Below are 23,159 nucleotides of genomic sequence, written 5' to 3'. Positions count from 1 at the left end.
TGCTTGACATTTTCCTCTCAAATCTTTTTTTTTCCATTTCATTGTTGCCCTTTATCTTCTTCCACCGTACTTCCCATCCCCACCCACTCACCCACCCATCTGTACAGTTATGGCTCCTGATCATTTGCACCATTTCTGGCAAGAGTCTTCAGAGGATAAATTTCTGGTACAGCAGTGACACCCCATCTATCCCAGTGCCTGCTCTTCTTCAGGATATGGTAAGTCCTAGGTCCTCCTTTCTCATATACTGGATATCCCCTTCCCATCTCCTCCTGGGGGTGATTCTCCCGGGTCAGTGGTCGTGAACATTATATAAAATAAACTGTAATCCTGGACTCCACACAAATTCCTTCTTCTGAATGCAGTGCTGCTTTAAAGCACAGTGTACTGTAGTAAGCCCCTGTGGTTTGTTTAGCTTCCCCTCCTCTTTATTCCTTGTTCCCTGAGGACTCACTAACCCCTACTATCAGCTGTGTGGATCAAGTGGTACCTATCCCACATCCAGCTGTCTGGCTAAAGGAGAGACCGTTGAGTTGCATGAGCCACTCCAATCAGAGTGAACCTGAAGAATCCACTGGGAATGCTAGGATGCAGATGTTCACTTTATGGGGCTCGGTGGTATGAGGACGAGTCTCGGCACTACTTTAGCCATGAAGGAATAGCCTAGAATTCCAGGGACCACTGCTGCAAGCCTGAGCATATAGCCAACCATGAGCAAGCAGACATGAAAAATGGAGATGAAATGAAAAAAGCAGAGATGACGTGCATGGGTCCTGAATCAAACTGCGCCTGAACCAATACTACCTCTGGATTATTAAGTTGAGTCAATAAACTCTACAACCTTGTTTTAAAACACCAATTTGAATTTGGTTTTCTAGTACTTACAACCCAAAGATTCCCAACTGAGACTTTCCCACAGGCTAGAGCTTTCTAAGGGTGTGTCACGGTGCACGGGTGTGCTGGGTTATAGATGGTCCTGGGTGTTGACCGCCTCAGTCCTCTAAGAGGGACTCAGCCTAACCAGACCTCCAGGACTGGTCATCTCCATTTACCCCAGTGAGACAACAAATACAGATTTTTAATGTGCCCCATTATGGTAGCTTTTAAATGTGTTCAAAATTCTTTAATACTCCTCTGTTCAAAATGTAGAGCCTAATTCCCCTCCCCTTGCAAGTGGGCTGTGTACTTTGTGACTCTCTTCTAAAAAATAGAATATGGCGGACGTGAGGGTGTATGACTTCTGAAGCTAGGTCATAAAAGACATTGCCACTTCTGCCTTGCTTCTCTTGGGTCACTCATCCTAGGGGAAGTCAGCTGCCATGACACGAGGACACTCAAGCGGTCTGGAGAGAGGCCCAAATGTGGGGGAACTGAGGCCTCCCATCAACAACCAGCGCCAACTTTCTGACCATGTGAGTGAGCCACCCTGGAATCAGATCCTGTGGGCTCTGTCAAGCCTTCAGATGACTGCAGCTCTGGCCGACATCTTGACCTCCTCCCCATGAAAGACCTCAAGGCAGACAGCCCAGCTGAGCCACTTCTGAATTCCTGACCCATAGAAACTGGGTGAAATAACAAGCATTTATTGTTGTTTTAAACTGACAAGGAGTTTTGGGGTAGTTTGCTATATGCAGCAACAGATAACTTTTATACCCACGATGTGAAAAAGTTTGGGAAACAGTGCCTTAAGCCCCCCAAAAAGAATACACAGGACATTTGTGGACATACCTGGCATTCTGGGAATGTATTAGAAGCTTTAGTTTTTTGCAAAATGATACTTAATCAATAGTAGCTTTACAACATTTGAAATAACAAGCATTTAAAAATACATTCATAGCATAAAAAGGTTCCCTGTCTTTGAAAAAGTACTTGCAGTCACAATGACTGCTCTAAAAGTTTGTTTTCCTTTAAAAACACATCTATTGTCATGGAAGCATTTCTTAGAGAGTGGAATCATGGAGTTTAAGATGATGTGTGGCATGACAAACCCAATCAGGTCTATATGGTAAAATCATGTTTCATTTTCCTGAGATTCTCGTGAGATAGTAACATTGCAGTCTTGATCTTGTTGAGGGAGGAGAGGCATGGAGCTAATCAGAAAATACTGATTAAACTTTTACAGAAGGGCTTTCCAGAATAAACTCAAGATGGCTATTATGGCATATCAGGTTTCTTTAATTTTCAGGAAACTAAAGGCCTACTTTGCTTTACTCTTAGGAATGTTTAAATGCTTCTTTCCTAACCCCATATTTAGAATATATAATCAGAGGACCAATGCCAAAGTTCTTTATTTGTGCCATTACTTAAATAAGGTAGTAATGCCCCTACTTTATTAATAACCATTAAAGAACAGCCAAACTATCTGGAATTGAGAAAAGAGCTGAGAACCAACTCAGAGGGAGTATGACCAGCCAAAACCAATACTGAGAAGTCCATATTCCCCAACTCACAAGCTTCACTCCTGGGCAAGCCCATGGGGCTCTCAAGCAGAACACAGGCATGCTTGCTTTAAACACTATTCTCAGTAATTTGGTTATCTATATTTTGAGACCACACGTCAGAGGCATCATGCTAGAAATGTGGGAAGTTTCTACAACTGCATTGTCCAATATGGTAGCCACTAGCCACAGGTGGCTATTAAGCACTTGAAATGTGACTGATCTGGAGCGAGATATGCTGCTAAGTGTATAATACTCACCTATTTTGAAGACTGAGTATGAAAAAAAAGAATGTAAAATATCTCAATACTTTTTATATTGATTACATATTTTAATGATAATATTTTATATATATGGGGCTAAACATAATATTAAAATTAATTCCACCTGTTTCTTTTTACTTTTTTCTTTTTCTTTTTTAAACAATGTGGCTATTAGAAAAATTAGATGTACCTATGTGGCTTGCATTAGATTTCTGTTGGACAGGGCTGTTCTAGAAGAAGACTTACACTCTATTCATTCAATATTTATTGAGTGATTTCTGTGTGTTGAGTACTGGGCTAGGGGGTAGAGCCTACCAAAAAAAAAAAAAGAAAAAAAAAAGATACCAGGTATCTAAACTAATCAGGAATATCTTAGATTATCAGAATTATTAGGGCTATCAGGGTTAACAGCAAGCCCTAGATAACCTAGAGCCTCTAATCATTATTGTTTTAGGGCAGAATATAATGGGTGTTGATAATAACAGCCATCCCTGAGTCACTCTAGAAAACGTTATATCCTATAGGCCCTCTTCTAACCTGTTTGTATTGTTACTATGTACATGTACATGCACATGATCTGACATATTAAACTGATACTTTCAGGGACAGGACCAATCTTTTATAACCTTATGTCTCATACAGTGTCTTCTAAACAGAAGGTGCTAAATACATATGGAAGTAAATTTATGTCATGTACCCACTTAAGGAAGCACGTAAGTATATAATACACTTTAGAAAAAGTGCTGCCCCAAATGTTTAAAAACATAAAAAGTGTTGGCACTTAAATTAGTAAGCTTTAGTTATTTTTTAAAAAGTCCTCATTCAAAATATAAATTCATGCATTGTGGTTCCAGAACAAAAAGATTCTGGAAAAGCCAAACTAAATTCTCTCTCTTGATGACCGGGATTAAAGATTGTATGAGAGGAGCCACACTGGAAAGCACTATTTGAACAAGATCCCCCTTAGGTATCTTTCTTCTCAGAAGTGCTGTAAAAAACTTTCATAGTTGTCGAAATAAAAAATAAGAGTTGCAAGGGGAAACATTTTGCTTGCAATTCTTATTACATTTTTAGTATCAACGAACATAATCACATTAAAAATATATATAATTTAATTTTCAAACAATAACTTTGTTCCTCTTTCTCCTAAAGTACATTGCCAAAATAATTCAAAGCTGAATATATTTTGTACATATGCTGACAGCACAGTGTTCAGAAATGAAAGCAGAGCTATTATCCTTTTATAAATTAAACTTGGTCCCAGAGAAGGAAAAAGAAGAGAGTGAGCAAGAGTGGGCATATGAAAGAAAAATTGCAAAGCATTATAGGAAAATTGTTTCAATTGAAGTGAATGCAAAATGTCTGTAATTTTTGGCTGACTATTCAGAGTACCATGTATCTCCTAAATCAGTGCTTTGACTGTGTTCTTCTATAAACATATTAATTTAACTTAATATAACAGTAACAATAAGGCAAAAATAATTACACAACAATTAGCCCACCATTACTAAAAGGGTAACAAGTTCACAAATAATCTATCTCTAAACTTCTATGCATCATGATTTTGGATTTCTAGAGAGGCCTCTTCTCCCCTCACAGATTTACTGACAGTATTTCCCACTCCCCCAAGCTCATCCTCCCTTCCCATGAAGAGAGGATGAGTGAAGTCCACTTTGAATAGGCTGATGTACAACTTTTCCATATTCCCTCAGGCAGTCTGGGTTTATCTTGTGAATCCAAATGTAAGAGAGAGGAAGTCATCCCTCCAACTAGACAGTGACTGACCACTGACCAGGAGAAGCTGCTTATACCTTGTTCTGTACAATCTTGGGAAAATGTGCTTTAATAAATACACGGGCCCCCTCATTAACCCCCCTCCCCCCTCCCCACTCCCTGTAGGGCCCAAATCTGGCCAGAGTCCATCTGAGGGTAATTCCCACAGCCCCATAGACCCCAAAGCTTCCAGAGTGCTGCAGGTCAAGGAGGAGGTGGTCTGTCCTGGGGGGCAAATGTCCTGTTGTTTAAGTACCAGGGAGTCTCTCTCCAGGGTTTCAGGGCCTCGGTCTCCGTAGGTGAAGACAGCTTTTCTTAGCTGCCCTGTGACAACTGGGTCTCACATTTCCTGAAACTAGATCTGTGGAAAGAGTCTCTGACATTAAGAATAGAGGGAAAGAGGGGGAGAGAGAGAGAGAGAAATCAGAAGTCAGAAGGATCAATTAGCCATTTAAAGAGAGGGAGAGGAGAAAAAAAATCACCACCAGAAAAAGACATCAATCATGGAGAACCAGTAAATAAGAAAATCAGTGAAGGGGCTGAGATCCCTTAACACTGCCAGAAAAAACTCCGGCAGTAATTCTGCCCCGGGAAGACCTCTGGTGGCAAGCCAACACAGGGGGTCCTGGAGAGGTCAAGCGGACGGTACACCGGGATGGAGGCAGAATGGATCCCAATGGGTGGCTTCTCTGAGTCCAGGCTCCCACTCCCATCAGGGAAGGTTCTGCAGCTCAGAGAGTGCAGGCGAGCAGGCCCGGATCTGCTGGGCCCATTCATTCCCCAGAAGAGGCCTCCTCTGCCCCATCCTTACCTCTTTTGACTTTCAACTCTGAATATTGGCTTGTAGAGTTCTGGAATCTTCCGCTCGATCATTGGTCTGAGGTTCTCTTTCAGCTTGTTATAGTTCTTTTTGAGCTCCTGCTGATACTCTCTCTGGTCTACCGTGATAAGATGCTTGTTTTTCTCCACAGCCTCACCGCATCTGAGTTGAAAACATCAGGGTGAGGGGACAAGGAGGGTCTATTTCATACAAATGTGAGATGCTTAGAAATTTGGGGATAATGTTACTCTATAATGTTTCTTGAGTACCTCTAGGAGTGTTTCAAACCAGGTTGTGTGTCAAGGTCACTGGTGAGACTTCCAAACTACAGATTTGTGGACTCCATCCCAGTCTTACTGAATCAGAATCTCTTAGGGGTAGTGCTATAGGATCTTTGTTTTGAGAAGTTGCTCAGGGGATATTGATCCTGCCTACCCACAATGAGGAACCTCTGGTTTGCTATATACCAGGCACTATACAAGGAGCTTCACGTACATTATCTGTTTAATACTCACGACAACCATGGAAAGTTCGTATTTCTATCCTCTGTTTTGTCCCTGAAGCTCAGACATGTTAAGTCCCTTGTCTGAGATAATATTGTGAGGAAATGGAGTATCTAAGACTCAAACTCAGGTCACTGGAAAATGGACCTATTATGCTTACAAAAAAACTCTCTGTGATTTATGGCAACATGGCAGATGGAGCAGATGCCATCCAGCTCCCTCCTGTTACATACACATGGAAGCACGGGGAAAGCACAGCAAAACCTTGTTAAAAAGGAAAGGAAATTCCATTGTACCAGAAGGGGGAAAAAAAAATCAAAGCCAGAGTGACAGCAGGAGTTGCTGCCACAGATACAAAGAGCTCACAAATAGAAAGACCTCAGAGCAGCTGAGAGTGACATTTTGGAGACGGCCGCTGAAAGCAGACTTTTGCTGACACTTTTGGGATGCTAGCCTGGTGTTTGCTCTGGAGAAGCTAAAGAGAGAACAAAATGCCCCAAGAGCAACATTTTGAAGAATGTACAGGAGCTGAGAGAGGAGCTGGAACACAACCTGGGATCAACAGATGCCAGCTACATGCCTTCCCAGCTAACAGAGGTTTTCCAGATGCCTTTGGCATTCCTTCGGTGAAGGCATACTCATGTTGAAGCCTTAATTTGAACATTTTCATGGCCTTCAGACTGTAAATTTGTAACCAAACAAGCTCCCTTTATAAAAACCAATCAATTTCTGGTATTTCTCATAATGGCAGCATTAGCAAACCGGAACACCATACACTAGAGAGAGGCCTGAAGAGCCCCAGCTGTTTGAGTATTCTCAGTCCAGACACAGACATATGAGTAAGGGAGACTTTAGGAGATTCAAGCCCCAGCCACTAACTGCAACTGTGTGTGTATGTATATATGTGTGAGAGCACATGTGTACATGTGTGTGCATGCCTGGACGTGTATGTCTGTGTGTGCATGTGTGTGTGTATGCTACTCTAGTTGGCTCCCAGTTTTCTGTTTAACATCCGTGGTCCACTAAAACAGGTCTCAGTGACCTTGGCAAAATGACAAAGGTCATATGTCCCAGAGCTGACCTGCCTCTGAGCAACCTGTTACGATATTTAAGGCCTACGCAAGCTTGGTTTTTCCACCAAATATTTGGATCTCTTTCCACCTGTTTCTCTTATGCCATATGGATTTGTTTCTCCTTTGGCCACTTGGGCAAATCCCTTCTTCCTCTTCATAGACCCTAACTCCAGTTCAAAAACACCACCACTCAACACCCTGTTTTCTGACTCTCTGACCATATCTGCAGTACAACCCTGTCTGGGTGTCTCTGACACACCTTCTCTGAGAGGCAACTTGTAACTGGTGGCATTAGGTACTCTTACTCTTTTTAATATAAGATGAATTTAAAAATCATAGAAATTATAGAATGAGACTGTTCAGATTAGAAGAACATTAGAAGGTATCTTGGTGCCTAATGTGGTCTGGATATCTTGGAGAGCAGAGAAGGGAAAGAGAAGGTTGTGTCACTCCATCTTGGCCTTAAAACACTGAGGTGTTTTTCTCTTATCACAGGAAAAGGCAAGAGGGGATTGAGATCCTAACTTGGCAATCACCTAAGACGTTGCAGGACAGGCGAGCTGGAGCAGGTCAGCCTACCAGGGTTTTGTTTGCTTGCTTTTTTGTTTCTATGACTGTATCTGGTTCCACTACAGCTGAGTTGGAAGGCCACTGCACAACAGCAGAATCCTGACTGAAGTATGTCTGGCAAACACACTTTTCTACTATTAGCGATCATCATCAGAAGGCTCACTCACATTCACCTTGGAAATATGGGCTTATCGACTCACAACCCAAATCTGCTGAGAAGCAGACACTAAAGGGAAAACCTGAGAGCTGTTCACCTGCAAACGTTTTCTACTCCTGTGTCAGCTCTGCTGTTTGAAAGCAGCATGGAGGAGAAGATACACCGAGGCAAACAGCTGGACAAAGTAGTTGCTCTATTCATTAGAGAGCTGGAACTTGCTGATTGAACTTGAGAAGAAATTAAGCAATTGCGGAAGGAAGCTTTCCTCTCAAGCTGCTTGTATTGAGGTATAGTTTACAAATGAAATTCACCCATTTTCAGTGTACAGTTCTGCGACTTTCAGTAAATTTATATAGTTGTGCAACCACCGCCACAATCTCACCCACTACTTTTGATTTGTTTGAAATAAAGTGGAAGAAAGTCAACCATTGTTTGCACATAGAGATGAAATAGTGAGCAGCAATTATTTTTGCCTATAGTCCTGTCCCATTTGTATTGGGACTTTACCTGTTAACACGTGTACAGTGGCACAAAATATGGACTCAATACGTGTTTGCTGAAGGAGTGAATGAACTAACAGACATCTATGGTTGCTTCAAAAGTGAAAGTTTGAACCTGTTTGCTGTTTTTTGTTTTTTTAAACGTTTGCTTTTTTTGAAGGGAGGGAAGGGATGGGAAGGAAAGAAAGGTAAGTGGAAACAGGAATGGCCTGAAGGATTAAGCCACTGAGGGGAGAAAATGTGAAAAGGAGGCAATCAAGCAACCTCTACTGGCTTCTCAAAGTGTGGTCCAACCCAGAAGCATGGGAATCACCTGGGAGCTTATTAGAAATGCAGAGTCTCAGGCCCCACCCAGCATGCTGAATCAGAATCTGCATTTTGACAAGATCCCCAGGTGACCTGCATGCACACTAAAGTTTGTGAAGTACTGATGCGTCTCCTTGTGGCATTTCTAAAATAATATAGCAGCCCAACTAGCAGCAGAGAATGCGGGACTACAGCCTGGCTTCCCAAATGAATCACCATTAGAAGGTTTGGAAAACGACATTTTAAATGGTGAATTTGATTTTGAAAACCCAACATTTTTGCAGGTCACCTGGGAAGAAAGATACTATCTTCATCAAAAGCTGAATGCATGGCTTTGTTAAAGGGCTATCCCTAGGAAAACTCATTTTCTTTTGCATCTGTCACCTGGGACTGGTTTGACTCAGTCCTGGTTCTCCCTGTAGTTCTTTTCCTGAGGCTAGGAGCTAATTAGAAATGCATGTTCAGTAGGGATTTTATAAGTACATTTTAACTAGGTGGAGTCATGGATGGAATCACACCCATGAGAAACTGGATTGTTAAAGATTTATACTAGTAGGGGAAATCGAAGGGAACTCTAAATGAAAAGAAAATCACTTCTCTCAGGAAGCTTACTTTTAAAACTTAAATTCTACTCAGAGCCCTTATCTACCAATGCCATTCTCTCTCCAATCTTTCCTCCTTGACCCAGCCTGCTCCCGAGAACACCCTCCTCTGGCCAGGGACACAGGAGCCCAGCTCCATCATGGGGTCTTGGGGTCAGTAATGGCTCCTTCTTCCCACCACCCCCTTTCTTCCACTCCTATATTCAAGAGAAGGGTTGAGTGCTATATTCCCACGAAGCCTTCCCCAACCACTCTAGCCTATAACTGACTGCCCTCTTCTGATCTCTGTAGTCTGATATTTAGTGCACTCCTACAGTTCTTAGCACATGCTGCATTGTGTTGTATTGCTTTAAACGAAGATATATGAAAAGCAAATAGAACTAAAAAAAATCCCCAAAATATTTTCTAGCCTTTCGTTCTGTGCAAAGTCTCCATTTATTGAAGAACATCTAGCTTTCGTGTAATGTCAGAATTGGTAGCAAATACAAGAAACCATTCAAATACCAAACATTAATAAGCATACTATCTGTATGTATGTGTATATATACACACAGACACACATTCACATCCTATTAACAAGCAGCTGCAAGGCAATGTTATACATAACAAAGCAAAACTGGATTCTTTTCATCAAGGCCTGTAAAGAAGGAGTTATCTCTAACCTCATCCCATACCAGCATTTTGACGAGTTTTCACAGAATTTAGAAAGCTTTAACTTAGGCTCTTTTAGCCTCTTTTTTCTCCATCTGCCAAGTGAGGATATTACTATTTTTTATATAATACTCTAAGGTTCTAGATGAAAAGAAATATTAGAATACATTTTTCTGATGTCCTTCTCTCTTATGGGTGAAATGCTATCATATCCTTCATGATCATTCAGTTTATGTCACAGGAGCCCCAATATACCATCTGTATTGCAACAGATTGAAAGACCATGCTGAAAGACCCAACTGCTACCCAGGCTGAACTGGCTGCTCTTGAAGTCAGCTCCACTGAAAAATTCAAGAGCACACATGAAGCCTGGATGAATTGGGAACTGTCACAAAAGATGACATCTTTGAAAAAGCCCAGTTTTCTAATCTTGCTTTATTTTTCAGTTTGAAGCAGTGTCTATATTTATATTTCTAAAATTAAATTATTGTCTGATATGGGAAATACATCAATGCTAAGAACTTCCAGGAGTCGAATGCATCAACGAGGTATCAGCTATTTGAATCCAGAAGACCTAGGTCTGAACTCAGCTCTGCTACTGACTGGCTATGTGCCCATAAAGAAAATCATCTCCCTTCTCTGCACCTCCATTTCCTCTCTGTAAAATGAGATGATGCTAGCACCTATCCTATTATGTGGTTGTGAGGCACAAGTGAGATGATAAACATGAAAGCACTTTGCAGTTTAAGTATTAGTTACTTAATAGTAGTGTAGGTAGTGTTGCTTTACTGCAGTGGTCTCAAACTTTAGCCTGCATCAGAATCACCCAGGGGGCTTGTGAAAGCACAGGTTGCTGGGTCTCACTTCCAGAGATTCTGATTCAGTAGGTCTGGGTGGCAACTGAGAATCCACCTTTCAAACAAGTTCTCAGGTGATGCTGAAGCTTCTGGTTTGGAGCTATACTTTGTGATTCACTGCTCTACTGAATTCCCAAACCATTTTCCTTCTTACCGCATTATGAATTCCTTAAAGCATAACCTCAACTTGTTGTGATGTCGATAGAGTTTTGGGTCAGCAGGAATTTCGGCCAAGAATACTTGGGCTACTTCCAGTGGTCCCTGATGGAAAAAGTAAAAAACAATACTGATATTGGAAAGAAAGTTAAATTTCTTGGGAGAAGATGTCAGCATTTGAACATTCAATTTTGTAGTTGATTTGACTAAAACAAAAAAAATCAAGGAAGGTCTTGAACTTTTCAGGAGACTTTGAGTCCTTAGGAGGAGTTTGGGGTTTTAAGAGAATATTCAGAAGTATAAATGTATTTTCTCAATCAAACACCACTAATAACAGGTTTTCCTTCATATATAAAGGTAATGTAACTGCATCAAAGGGTATGTGCTTTTAAGTTACTTTTCTAAAAATGGGAATCGCCATTCATATTTACTTGTCTAGTTGCCTTAGTGATGAGCTCCAGGATGTCTGCATAATTTCTGACTTGAGCCAGAGATATAAAGAGTATATATGCATCAAGTCTTCTATTTTCACCAAAGGATTGGGATTTACAAAGGCAAACCTTCCTAATTTTTTCCTGATCTTGGGAATATAAAATCATTTCTTCCTCTCTGCTACTTCTGCTCTCTTGATGTTAAATGACTCAGAATTTCTGTAGGGATTCAGTTTTCTGAGTGAGCAAAGAGTCGCAATGCTGATTTAGTTTTTGAGTGTGGAAGTATGGACAAGAGCTGACCAAAAGAGAAACCAAGGATGCCCACTGGACAGAAAATACCAGGCTACTACCTCCCTCCACTTGAAACTAGTTTAGTTACATGCTGAGCTTGGGAGTTAAGATTTTAAGTAGACCCTTTCTGGTATGAAGTAGCCCAAGTAGCCTGGACCCAGGTCACTCTGAGTTAGCAAAGCCCCTGGCATATTGGGTTCATATAGTGACTGACCTAAGAGTTGGGTATTTTAGACTGTTTCCATACTCTCCTACAGGCTTTCTTAGTCTCAAGCCCTGTGACAACTCTGCCTCCATTTGTCCTCTAAATTGGGCATGGTGAATCACTCCCCAAGAGGACCCAGGTCTGGAGCATATTACTAAATCTGGCCCCAAACTGGAGACTCCTATGGAGAGAGAGCACTCCTCAGACCTGATCCACTCAGCTCTAGGATTTTTCTACTATAGATTGTTACATTAAGTAGGGGAGTCCTAAAAGTCTTTTAAACCTCACAAGTGTCAGTCTGAGTTTAGAAACATCAGGTTCCTCTATGGAAACATTCCTTATCAACCTCAAGGAAGGAGGGTGTAGACATATAATGACAACCAAAATAATGAGAACCAGAGTTGCTTACACCAGCTGGGTTTCCTTACCTGATTTACAGTGGCTCCTACAGAGCCTTGTAGCACCATTTGAAGCATCTTTGCATCAGGGGGCTCCTGGTTAATGGCAACAGCTAACTGTAGGGTCTTCTTCTTCATATCTTCAATGGCAACTTCAATTGGTGTCAAAACAAACTGAACACAAAACATAAATGTGGGGAAGTTATTGTCTTGCCTCATAAGCCATGAACTAACCTGGAACTTTGACACAGATGGCATCTGGATGTGAGGAAGCAGCTAAGAGAAGACTTTCAGAGTAATTTAAAATAGTCTGAATATGTTTAGAGGAAGGAAAGGCCTAACTTTTCTTGAGTACTTATTATGTTCCAGGAACTCTACTTATGTTTATCATTTACTCCTTTGAACAACCTCATTAATCTCTCCATTTTCACTGTCAAAGGGAAATTTGTAAAGTTAAGTAAGTTCTACAAAATGACACAGGTAGTGAGTGGGGAGGCCAGAATTTTATCATAATTATGTCTAAATTCAAAGTTCATGCTCTTTCTAGACTGTCAGGTTCCCTTTGCAAATACTGAACAAATCACTCAACTTACAGTTGGGGAAACTGTTAGAAGCACAGCACTCAAGATTTCCTTCCCCACCATAACACAAATTTTGGCATCATGTGTCCTGGAACTCAACCTGAAGGTGAATTCCAAGTGAATAGAGCTCTCTTAAGGGTCAACAGCCAGTTGTGAAGTTCTGTGAGCTTGGGGTAGGGTCCTTGCTGAGGTTCTGGGACTACTACAGAGGGTCCAAAAAGTTGTAAGGATGCTTTTTGGAATCGTGAGTTTATTTTTGGGCTATGCCCAAAATGTCCTAGTGTTAAAAAGTCCAAAACAATAGTAAGAATGCAGATGCATTCTTAACCAACCTCCTCTTAACGGACTCAGTAGCTCAGGCTTTCTTTCCCCTCTGTGAGCTCCCCTCTGTGATACTATTGACTTGTGACCACTCTGGCTGGGGGGCTACTATCCATTAATCTAAGGTACTTCTGCTGCTAACTGAGGAGGTCCATATTCACCAAGTCATCTGCATTTGTGTGCTAACCAGATAATGCCTAATATGCTTATTATTTTAATTACCGAGTCTAAGTAAATAATGTATAAACTGATGAACCATGGGTGTGGAAAGAAAATGAGTTGTTTCTAGAAAATCCAAGCTGAATGTTTGGGCAAGACGTTATGAACGTGAGTCACTATAAAGATTCCTGTCATATTAAGTGTGGGCAACACAAGTGTAAAAGGCCAGGGGGAAACCTCATAAAAATCTAGGATTCTGGTCTCACATTTTTTAGCAATTATCTTTAAACTCTCACTCTGCTTTACAGAAACCAAAACTGAAGATCATGCACAACGCATTATGTGCGTGGTTTACACAACGGAGACAAGGCTGAATTGTGATCTGCGGACCCATAATCACAGAGAAGGCCCTATATTAAGAGTGACAAATACATGTGTATGCACATGTTTTAGAGTAAAATAAAATGTTTATGGTATGTATAATTTTGATTCTGTGGTTTAAGAGACTTTCTTGATCAGCCCTCTTACAATGAATTAGTTGTCTCACTGTACATGGAATCAGAGAAGCAAAGGGGCCTTTTGCGTTAATATATAGATGAGAAAACTAAAGATAAGTGGCTGTGTTAGATTACAAGATAAAGTTGAGATTAGAAGTCAGTCAGTCTCCCGGTCTACCTTTGTGTGGTGCCTTCCCTACCACACACCAGCCTCCCGCTGGGGCTGCTCACTTCCTGCTCTTGTCTCTAATAATCTGTAACACAACAATGCCTGAATCACCTGTAAACTTTTAAATATATGAAATATTTAAGTAACATGTTTAAATTTTAAGTATATAAATTCAGTTAAATATATAATTCAATATATTTACATTAAATATATAAATTTAAGTGTAAACTATTCGAACATACAATAGCACTATAGAATGTGCAACTGCTGAAACGGGATTCCCTGGCACCACGACGTGGCAGGCTAACTACCACAACAAGATTTCAAAGTTGTCCTTTTTTCCTGCGTTCGCTCCAGTCCATCATGAAGGAGCTCGCGGGTTTGTGCATCATCGTGGAAGTCACCCAGGCCCACTCCTTCAGCGGCGGCCCCGGGGTGGAGCCCGTTACCTCCTCCTTCTGGATGACGCTGATCCGCGTCTTGATGTAGGGGAAGGCGTGCATGGTGGTGAGCACCGTGTTCCTGCGGAACTGCTCCTGCAGCTCTCCGCGCGGCCGCCCCTCCAGGGTGAACGGGGTGGTGTACATGAACCTGCGCAGGTTGAAGTTCTTCTCAAAGTAGGTCACCCTGTCTTTCATCTCGTACTCATCAAAGTAAGGCTCCACAAAAGTGATCTGTATGTAGGCCTGAGGGGGAAGAGTGAGGGGAGGGACAAGATGAGTTATTCCCCAAACAGCTAACCATGACGCGCACGGCAGGGGCAGGATGGAACGGAGCCCTGCAGCCCCGCCTCTGACTTCACAAAAGCTTCACAAGTGAGGGCATGGTGGGGGAATTAAGCCCTTCAGTCAGGTCATTTCTCCACCCTCAGGGAGAGGAAAGCCTGAGGAAGGAGGACGGCAATATACATGCCCTTCCAGCAGAGCTAATGGATTCAACCGGACAGTTTAGTATGAGAGTTCGCAAACCGTATTTCAAGAGACAAACTATTATTTAGCCACAGAAAGTAATGAAGTTCTGAAAAACGCTACAACATGGATGAACCTCATAAACATTATGCTGAGTGAAAAAAGCCAGTTACAAAGGGCCACATATTTTATGATTCCATGTATTGGAAACATCTGGAATAAGTAAATTCATAGAGACAGAAAGTAAATTAGAGGTTATCAGGGACCAGGGAGGATAGGGGAATGGGGAGTTGTTGCTTAATTGGGAACAGAGTTTCTGTCTGGGGTGGTGAAGAAGTTTTGGAAATGGATGGTAGTGATGGTTGTACAACACTATGAATGTATACTTAAAATGAATTATACACTTAAAATGGATAAAATGGCAAATTTTATGATATATATGTTTATACATATATATATTTACCACAATATATATTTTTTAACCTAAAAAAAAAAAAAGACAAAGTTTCCTTTTCAGAATGACAATGACCACTGCACACTTACAAGAATGGCTAAATTAAAGAAAATGGACAATACCAACTGCTGACAAGGATGAAGACCGTCTGGTTGGAATGCATAATGGTATAGCAACTTCACAAAACAGGTTGGCAGTTTCTTATTCAGTTAAATATATACTAACCATATGACTCAGCAATCCCAATCCTACATGTTTACCCAAGAGAAATGAAAATTCTCATTCACACAAAATCTTGTACACAAATGTTCATAGCATTTTCATAATTGGCAAAAACTAGAAAGAACCCAAATGTCCTTCAACTTAGGAAATGGATAAACAAATTCTGGTACACCCACACAGTGGAATACTACTCAGCAACAAAAAGGAATGAACTACTATAACACGGATGAATCTCAGATGGATCATGCTAAGTGAAAGAAACCAAACTCAAAAGGCTACAAACTGTATAATTCCAATTATATGACATTCTGGAAAAAGGAAATCTACAGAGACAGAATACAGCTCAGTGGGTCTCAGGGGCAGAGGGTAGTGGGAGGGTTATGGGGAGACATTTGGGGGTGATGGAACAGTTCTTTATCTTGATTGCGGTTGTGGTTACATGTGTTTATTAAAACTCACAGAACTAAACACCAAAAGGAGTGAATTTTACTGCATAAGAATACACAAACACATACACACATACAATAAGACAAGCACTTATTAAATATAAGAAAAAAGGCCTCCGGAAAAAGAAAGGGCCCATGGCATGACTTTGGGCTCTGTGACACCCACTCGCTGGGGAGGGTCACTGACCTCAGACCATAAATCACCATTTAGTGTAATAAAATCAGGTTGTAATTCTTGGTTCTCACAACCCATTCTGGGTATTTTAAAAGTGGGGAAAAGGCTACTCCATGGCATTGATGTCCCAGATGATCCTACATAGCACATGCTATGCACAGACCTCCATGGGTACATGGCCAACCCTATCTTCCAAGGACCCCAAACACTTCTGTCTCAAGCTTAGTTCAATTCTCTCTACAGAGCTTGCTTTCAGACCTAGACTAGGGACTGTGTCTAAAGAGAGAAAGTATTCTGAAATGTGTGGAAAAACAAACCCTTAAATCTGGCCAATGCCTCCCTACTTGCACCATCTTGAAAATATCCTGGAAGACAGAACTGGAGAAGAGCTTGGACCCTGCATTTCACAGACCTGCCAAATGGCAACCGGCCTTTAGTAACACCTCCACTTAAATTATTTTCAGCAGCTTAGCAAGCTCTTTCATGAACATATCTGTCTGTGAGATGGGCTGGGCAGGCAGGTATCATCCTCGCGTGAAAAGTGAGGAAACTGAGACCCAAGTCCTTTACCTCGCACTCCAACAGCACAGCCATCCTGCACTTGGCTGGGAGGAGTGCCGGCCGCCTAAAGTAGGGGGCCACTAAATGCTGTTACTGAGAAGTTTGCATCTTTTTAGCATGTTTTCAGTTGGGTTTAAAAGCTTTATAGAAAGTCAGTGAGGAGTAGTGATTAAGAGAATGGGTTTTGGGGTGACAGATTGCAAGCACTGGCTTTGTAACTTGCATGATCTCAGGAAGTTGCTTAACCTTTCTACACCTCTGTTTTCTCATCTGTAAAAGAGGAAATGCAAAACTTATTTCAAAGGGATGTTGAAGGACTCAAAGCTTGGAGGTTATTTTGTGCAAATTTTCCCCGTACCTTGTTGGGATCCAACTTGGTTTTGTCCACAGGAGCAGAGTCTTTTATCACTTCCACAGATTCTGCACCAAAACATTGACCATAAAATCCCTAGGTAAGAGGAATCAACAGTTTATAAAGATTATTTTTATATAATGCAGCTCTTTGTCTTCTTAGAAGTAGAATAATTTTGGAATGAGGATAATGTAGAATTTGCTCACTGACTATTGAAATGAGCAAATATCAGCATTTCCTGAATAGAAAATGAAAATATAAGGAAGTCCAGAACTGCTAACTGATGTGTGTATCCTGAAAATATGTATGCTTGCCTCTACTTTAACCAACAGCATTGTATTTTCTGAGGCATCTCCAAGGGTTTTGGCACATTGACTTCTTACCGTTTGTAACCTGGGAACATCTAGGCTTTCCATAATGCGGCAAACCACATTACACAAGAAGACAAAATATATACCACCAGTCCTAAGTAAGGAAAACGTGATTAGACAGGCAACTTAGTGGCCTGGGGTCTATTTGAGTTCTCCTATTCATAAAACGAACAATTTTGGGCAAGTCATCCAACGGTTCTTGGCTGTGGCCTCTTTGAGTCAAATAAGGATAAAAGTCCATTGTCTTATTTGGCGTAGGTGCATAGTGTAATAGCAATTAGGCAACATAAGTGTTTTAAGTTTTTAAGTCATGAAAGGGCATATATACAAAGCAGTGGCAGGGGAGCATAGTGTGTGAATCTTTGGTTAATTGTTGTCAATAGTCAGGAAACCCCAGTCGTGCAGCCTGAGTGGGTTGTTTTTTGGAGATTCCACTTGACTTCCTTCCTGAATTTTTAGTGCTTGATCCTTTCACCTTCCATTTTTTTCTGACTTTTCTCTATATTGTTTCCCTTTTCCCCCCATCCTCTCCAGTCTTTCCTCCAAGAAAATACTGCTCTCTTCTGTTCCATTTTGGATCAAATGCAAATGACTGGCTGGAGTTGGGACTTCCAGGTTGTGGGACGGGATGCTGATGGGCACTCCTTGGATCAGTAGGAAGGGCTTGCTGAGCTCAGCCCCACGGTGTAGTTCTTGTCTAGTATCTCTGTGTCAGAATTGGGATGTACTGTCCAGGGACACCAAACAAATGGCTAAAACATTTTCTAGGTTCAATTCAGTAATTTGACCAGATTACTTCAAAATCATGATGATAGTCTTAAAGCTGGAAACTCTATTAGTAAAATTTGGAAGGGGTTATTATAAAGCACAAGACATTGATGGAATTTTGGATAGTCTTGAAAGTAAGTACTCAACAAATTTACAAATTTTGAAAAACAGACACAGGATCTTAGGGGAAAATGATCCAAATCTTATTTTATCTCATGATCTTACCTAATACTGTCACATTATTAATGCAATGTGGAATAATTTATATCATAGATCAATGATGAATTCATGACTTTTTTTTGGTGACATGATCTTTAACAGCCCACTCTCACTTGTTTTTTTGTAAAGTATACAATGTCAAGCACATAGAATCATGTTTCTTACCTCTAGTCTATGAGAGATCTCAGGAAGCTTGGTAATTGCGGGCTCTTTGTAAACAAATTCCTGCTCATCCAAATCTCCAAATTTGGATCCATAGAAACCAACTCGGAAGTAGGTTCCAAACATTCTCTTATGACCCTGATGAACAAAATAAGAAAATCTCTCCTTAGCTGTGTAATTCATGAGGGTCCCTGTGGTTGCAAAAGGCAGGAGTTTTCAATTGTTATGTTACAAAGTACTTTATTCCTATGGTTAATATACACAGAAATCACTCCTTTTAAAAAAAAGTTTAATGTTTATGGGATAAACTTTGGAAATATTAACAACAGCAATTCCATAAAAGAGTCCTAGGTATTCTAGGACTTCTTTTAAGTGAATATAAAGTGATTCTCCCCCTTCCTGGTTATACAGTGATTCAGGCTGCCTTCTTTCACACACTGAATCCTGGTCCCCTGTCTATTCTCAGCCCTTCTCTGTGTGGTGGGTGAGAGCTACAGGAACGATGTGCTAAAGGTGAATCACTTCCTAGGGAGGAGGAAGGGCTAAGCATCTTTGGGATGGGGTCCCCTGTGGCCAGGTCATGGGATGTACTGACCAGGATCTCCAGCTACCTTGTTTATGATGCTGTCGAAGGCCTTCTGCAACTTGCTGTGAGTGGAGGTCAGCTTCCGGAAGTCTCGATGCGCTTCCAGGATGGGGGTCACCAGCTTGTAGACCTCATTAACTGTCTCATACAAGCCTCCCTTGGAAAAGGGAAGAAAATAAAATGGAGTTTGGTCCACTGGAAACTTCAGAAGAGCAATGGAAACTTAAGAGCAAGCCTAAGAAGTTCATTATTCAAATGATGTACTCATGAACAAGTTATTGTTGGCACCACAGTATTTTACAGGGCAAGAGTAATGCCTGAAACCACCCTTGTCTTTGGGATAGCCTCAGCACTCAGACTGAATTAAACACAAGCTAAATGGTCCTGTAAGATGATGTCAAGGAGGGGCAACGAGTTTCACGGAGAGAAAAAAAAAATACACACAAAAAAACAACAATCAGGGAGCAGATTAGCAGCAGGGAAAAAGAGCAATTCAGGAAGGCAACTTTAGCATATTTAAATTTCATCAGGAATCCTTCTACAGCAAGATGCTTAGTGTATGTCTGCAAGGAGTTAGTAGGATTTTAACCAGTTCATTTTCTTCAATTTCAGGAAAAACAAAAGTATACTAGATTTTCAAAGAAAAAGAGGATTGTTAAACAATAAATAGAATACAGAAGTTGAAGAAGGAAACTTAAAAGTGAAATAAAGAAAGAATAAGAATGAAAACAAAATTGGATCAGATAAATATAGTAAAATATTAAATATTTACTTGGCTTCAAATTTGGTGGAGGTAGGAGATTATTAAATGAAAATGGGTAAGTCTTTTCCCCTGCCTTGAATCTCAGTGACTTTTGTCTATGTATGTTTTTCTCTTATTAGGAGTGTTTAGATGCAGAATTAGGTTAACGAGGGGAGTCCCAGTGGTTTTTGTTCTGACATTTCCTTGAGCTGGTCCTGTCTATAATAATCCTGAGGAGTGAGTGGCTAAGAGAGAAGACGCTGTCTATTTATTCCTTCCCTCTGGTCCCAGTGGCTCCTCCCTCATATTTTTTTCTCCTGTGAGAAGGGAAATGAGGGAATGAGATCAGGCCTCTTGACTTATTTTGTAACCCTGGGCAAGTCACCGCGCCTCTCTGCGGCTTAATTTCTACCCCTATTAAATGGAAATAATATTGTGGAGCTGCGGCCCAGCCGGTGAGCAGTGAAAACCAGAATATTGCAGCGATGAAAGGCTTTCTAGTCCTCCTCGAAGGGTGATGCAATTTGCATGCATCAAATTCCCGCGCAGCCCTTTCCCCCGCACACCCAGCCCCGGCCCGCGCCCTGGCACTGACCGTGCTGAAGAGCTCCGCCGCCTGCTCCAGGAGCCCCACCAGGCCGCTCTCGGTGAAGTACCGGCCCGAGCACACCCCGTCCTCGTCGGGCGACAGGATGTCGTCCGACACGGCAGACTCCTCCAGCACGTTGGAAGAGATGTTCTGAAAGAGGTCGCAGGATAAGTCCGGAGAAAGGAGAAACCGACTACTAAGAGGCCCCGGCAGGAAGCCAGCAGGAAGAAAGGAGGAAGCCTATGGTCAGAGAACTGCACCGAAGCTTGACTATCCGAGGTCTGTGATGCCAGCCAGAAGAGTTGGAAACGGCACATGAGCAACGGGCCTTCAAAACTCAGTGTTCTTATCTTCTTGACCAAAAGGGCTGTGTGTGTGTGTGTGTGTGTGTGTGTGTGTGTGTGTGTGTGCAAAATGAAATGAAATAAAGTTTCAATGGCTGAGAAATTCCAAATGGAGTTGAGATGGCACTTTGGTGGGCACTCTTACACACTATATAGATAACGCTTTTTAGGTTTTAATGTATTGGAATAGCTAGAAGGAAATACCTGAAACTATCAAACTGCACCCCAGTAGCCTTGACTCTTGAAGATAATTGTATAGCAATGTAGCTTACAAGGAGTGACAGTGTGATTGTGAAAGCCTTGTGGATCACACTCCCTTTATCCAGTGTATGGATGGATGAGTAGAAAAATGGGGACAAAAAACTAAATGAAAAATAGGGTGGGGGGGTGTTTTGGATGGTCTTCTTTACTTCTATTTTTTATTATTTTCACTTTTTCTAGTACAAGGAAGATGTTCAAAAAACAAATTGATGAATGCACAACTGTATGATGGTATGGTGAACAGTTGTACACTTTGGGTGACTGTATGGTATGTGACTATATCTCAATAAAATTGAATTTTAAAAAACTCAGTGTTCTTTACAACCATTGGGACACATATAAATATATATAAGTATATATTTATATATATATATATATTTTACATCATATATATAAATGTGCTGCATCCTGTATATGTGTGTGTATCTATAGATGATGTTCCAATGTAACACTGTTGAGTTACTTTAGTGAAACAACCTGAAGGGACATACAGGTGGGGTCATGGTTTTTTTAAAAGCCAAAGACCAATTAACAGTTATCGGAGACTTCTGGTTTCACAGCTGAGGGAAACTGACTTTTGAGGGTGTTTTTCTGAAGTAGGTAGCTATTACTGACTTGACTTTCAGATGAAAAGCTACAGTATTATATGACAACAGTGAAAGAGAATGTCTTCTTTGTAGAAGTTTTTATGTCAATGTAGCATTTACTTCCCACCTCCCCACAAACATTGTTTTCCTATCTACACATTTTACTTTCACATAAACTATAGTGCTTCGGACCTCTAGCAGGGAATGAAATGACAGACCCAGAACTAGGGTGAGAGGAGACTGCTTGAGTACAAAATTTAAGGACAGCTTTTTGGTTTTGGCTGCGGAAGCGAAGATGGTGTGAAGGGAATGTCATTGCTTGGAAAGTGTCACAAGATACACGGCGTTTTGTGCTGCCACTATAGCCTGAAGGCTTGTTTCCTTCCGAAGTTGACTTGTGCCAAGCACATGAGAAAGTATAACTGGAGTGCCAAGGCTAAAAGACTAAATACTCCAATCATTGGTCAACTGAAGTACCTAAAAATTGTACACTGTAGATTCGGGCATGGATTCCATGAAGGAACAACACCATACCAAAGAGGGTGATTGTTGCAATATCCAGTTTATCTTAAGGATTTCAACAATTAGCTGCACAACAAACATTCTGGTTTTAAAAATTTAAAAATAATAATAAGTAGGCACTCATTCTCAGGATCATGTAACAGAATAAAGTTTACACCTTAGCTGCTTCCACTTGCTTCACCCTAGTTCCCTCTGGTAGTGAATCTCCTACTCTTGAAAGATCAAGAGTCATTTTCTTTGACCTGGCTATAAAAGAGATGCATATGAATCATGGGAGAAATGGGAAACCTAGCTTAGGGATTGCAGACAGGTAGCACACATACAACTCTTTATTCCTGTACTTATGGCAGACATAACTAATCAATTATAGCACTCTTTCCTATGGAGTTTAGATGTGGCCTCAAAATTCTTCTCAGTATAGTGGTCCAGGCAGCCACTACCAGTTGATCAGAGTTGGCTTGTAAAATCTGTCTGCTTCCTTGCCTGGCCAGCAAGATCAACTGAATCAACCTTAGCAATCAATAGGAGACAGTTGCCACAGTCCATTCTCTTCACAGCCAATATTGTAATGTAGTTTCAGGAATTCAGGAGGCTCTCACATCTTTTGTGGCCTTTCTTCCAAAGTCAGTCTCTCTATTATGATGTTTCTGAATTGGAGATAACAGAACTTTTAAGAGCTTCTGTTGAAAGAATCTAACCTGGAAAACTAATACTATTGGAATTTTATGTAACTTTCCACACATAGAGAAACAGCTTTGAAGCTATGTAGCCTTATTAGCCATAGTCTGAGGGAAAAGACTCTGGGCACACTTCGCTGGCTTCAGAATTAGGGAGGTAAAAGTAACAGCAGTATCTGAGAATGTATCCAGGTCTGCATTTGTGAAATAAATACTATACTCTGGGGCCTAGAATTTCAGTGATTTCATTACTTGGAATTCAGTGGCCTCAAGGTTATTTTCCATGCACAGATTTATCTATCTCCAGTTTATAATCTTTTTCCAAAGACTCAATGTTATAAGAGCAGAACACAGTTGAAAACTAAACAAACCAGAGCACTGAAGAACTCCACACTGGACATCTGTTTTTATTGCTGTCCCAAATGCCTTCATCCTTCTAAGGTGATGCACCCTGATTTTCTTCTGGGAAACCACTCCTAAATCCAAGTG

General features: G+C 41.0%; 1 protein-coding gene across 1 annotated transcript in view; it reads right to left on the bottom strand.

The window, feature by feature from the left end:
• Positions 1-1,567: 1,567 nt before the first annotated feature.
• The window catches only part of DOCK8 (dedicator of cytokinesis 8), a 216,974-nt gene continuing 195,382 nt past the window's right edge, over positions 1,568-23,159 (bottom strand). The window contains 9 exon segments of the mRNA XM_037851154.1: positions 1,568-4,850; positions 5,286-5,456; positions 10,668-10,774; positions 12,028-12,171; positions 14,174-14,410; positions 16,849-16,938; positions 18,366-18,500; positions 18,974-19,105; positions 20,286-20,429. Coding sequence (XP_037707082.1) covers positions 4,790-4,850; positions 5,286-5,456; positions 10,668-10,774; positions 12,028-12,171; positions 14,174-14,410; positions 16,849-16,938; positions 18,366-18,500; positions 18,974-19,105; positions 20,286-20,429 — 1,221 coding nt within the window. The 3' untranslated portion in view covers positions 1,568-4,789.

This window comes from Choloepus didactylus, chromosome 10 (assembly GCF_015220235.1).
Source record: "Choloepus didactylus isolate mChoDid1 chromosome 10, mChoDid1.pri, whole genome shotgun sequence".
Lineage (NCBI taxonomy): Eukaryota > Metazoa > Chordata > Mammalia > Pilosa > Megalonychidae > Choloepus > Choloepus didactylus.
Note: the sequence above shows the minus strand (reverse complement) of the source record. Positions and strands in the feature narration are given on the sequence as shown.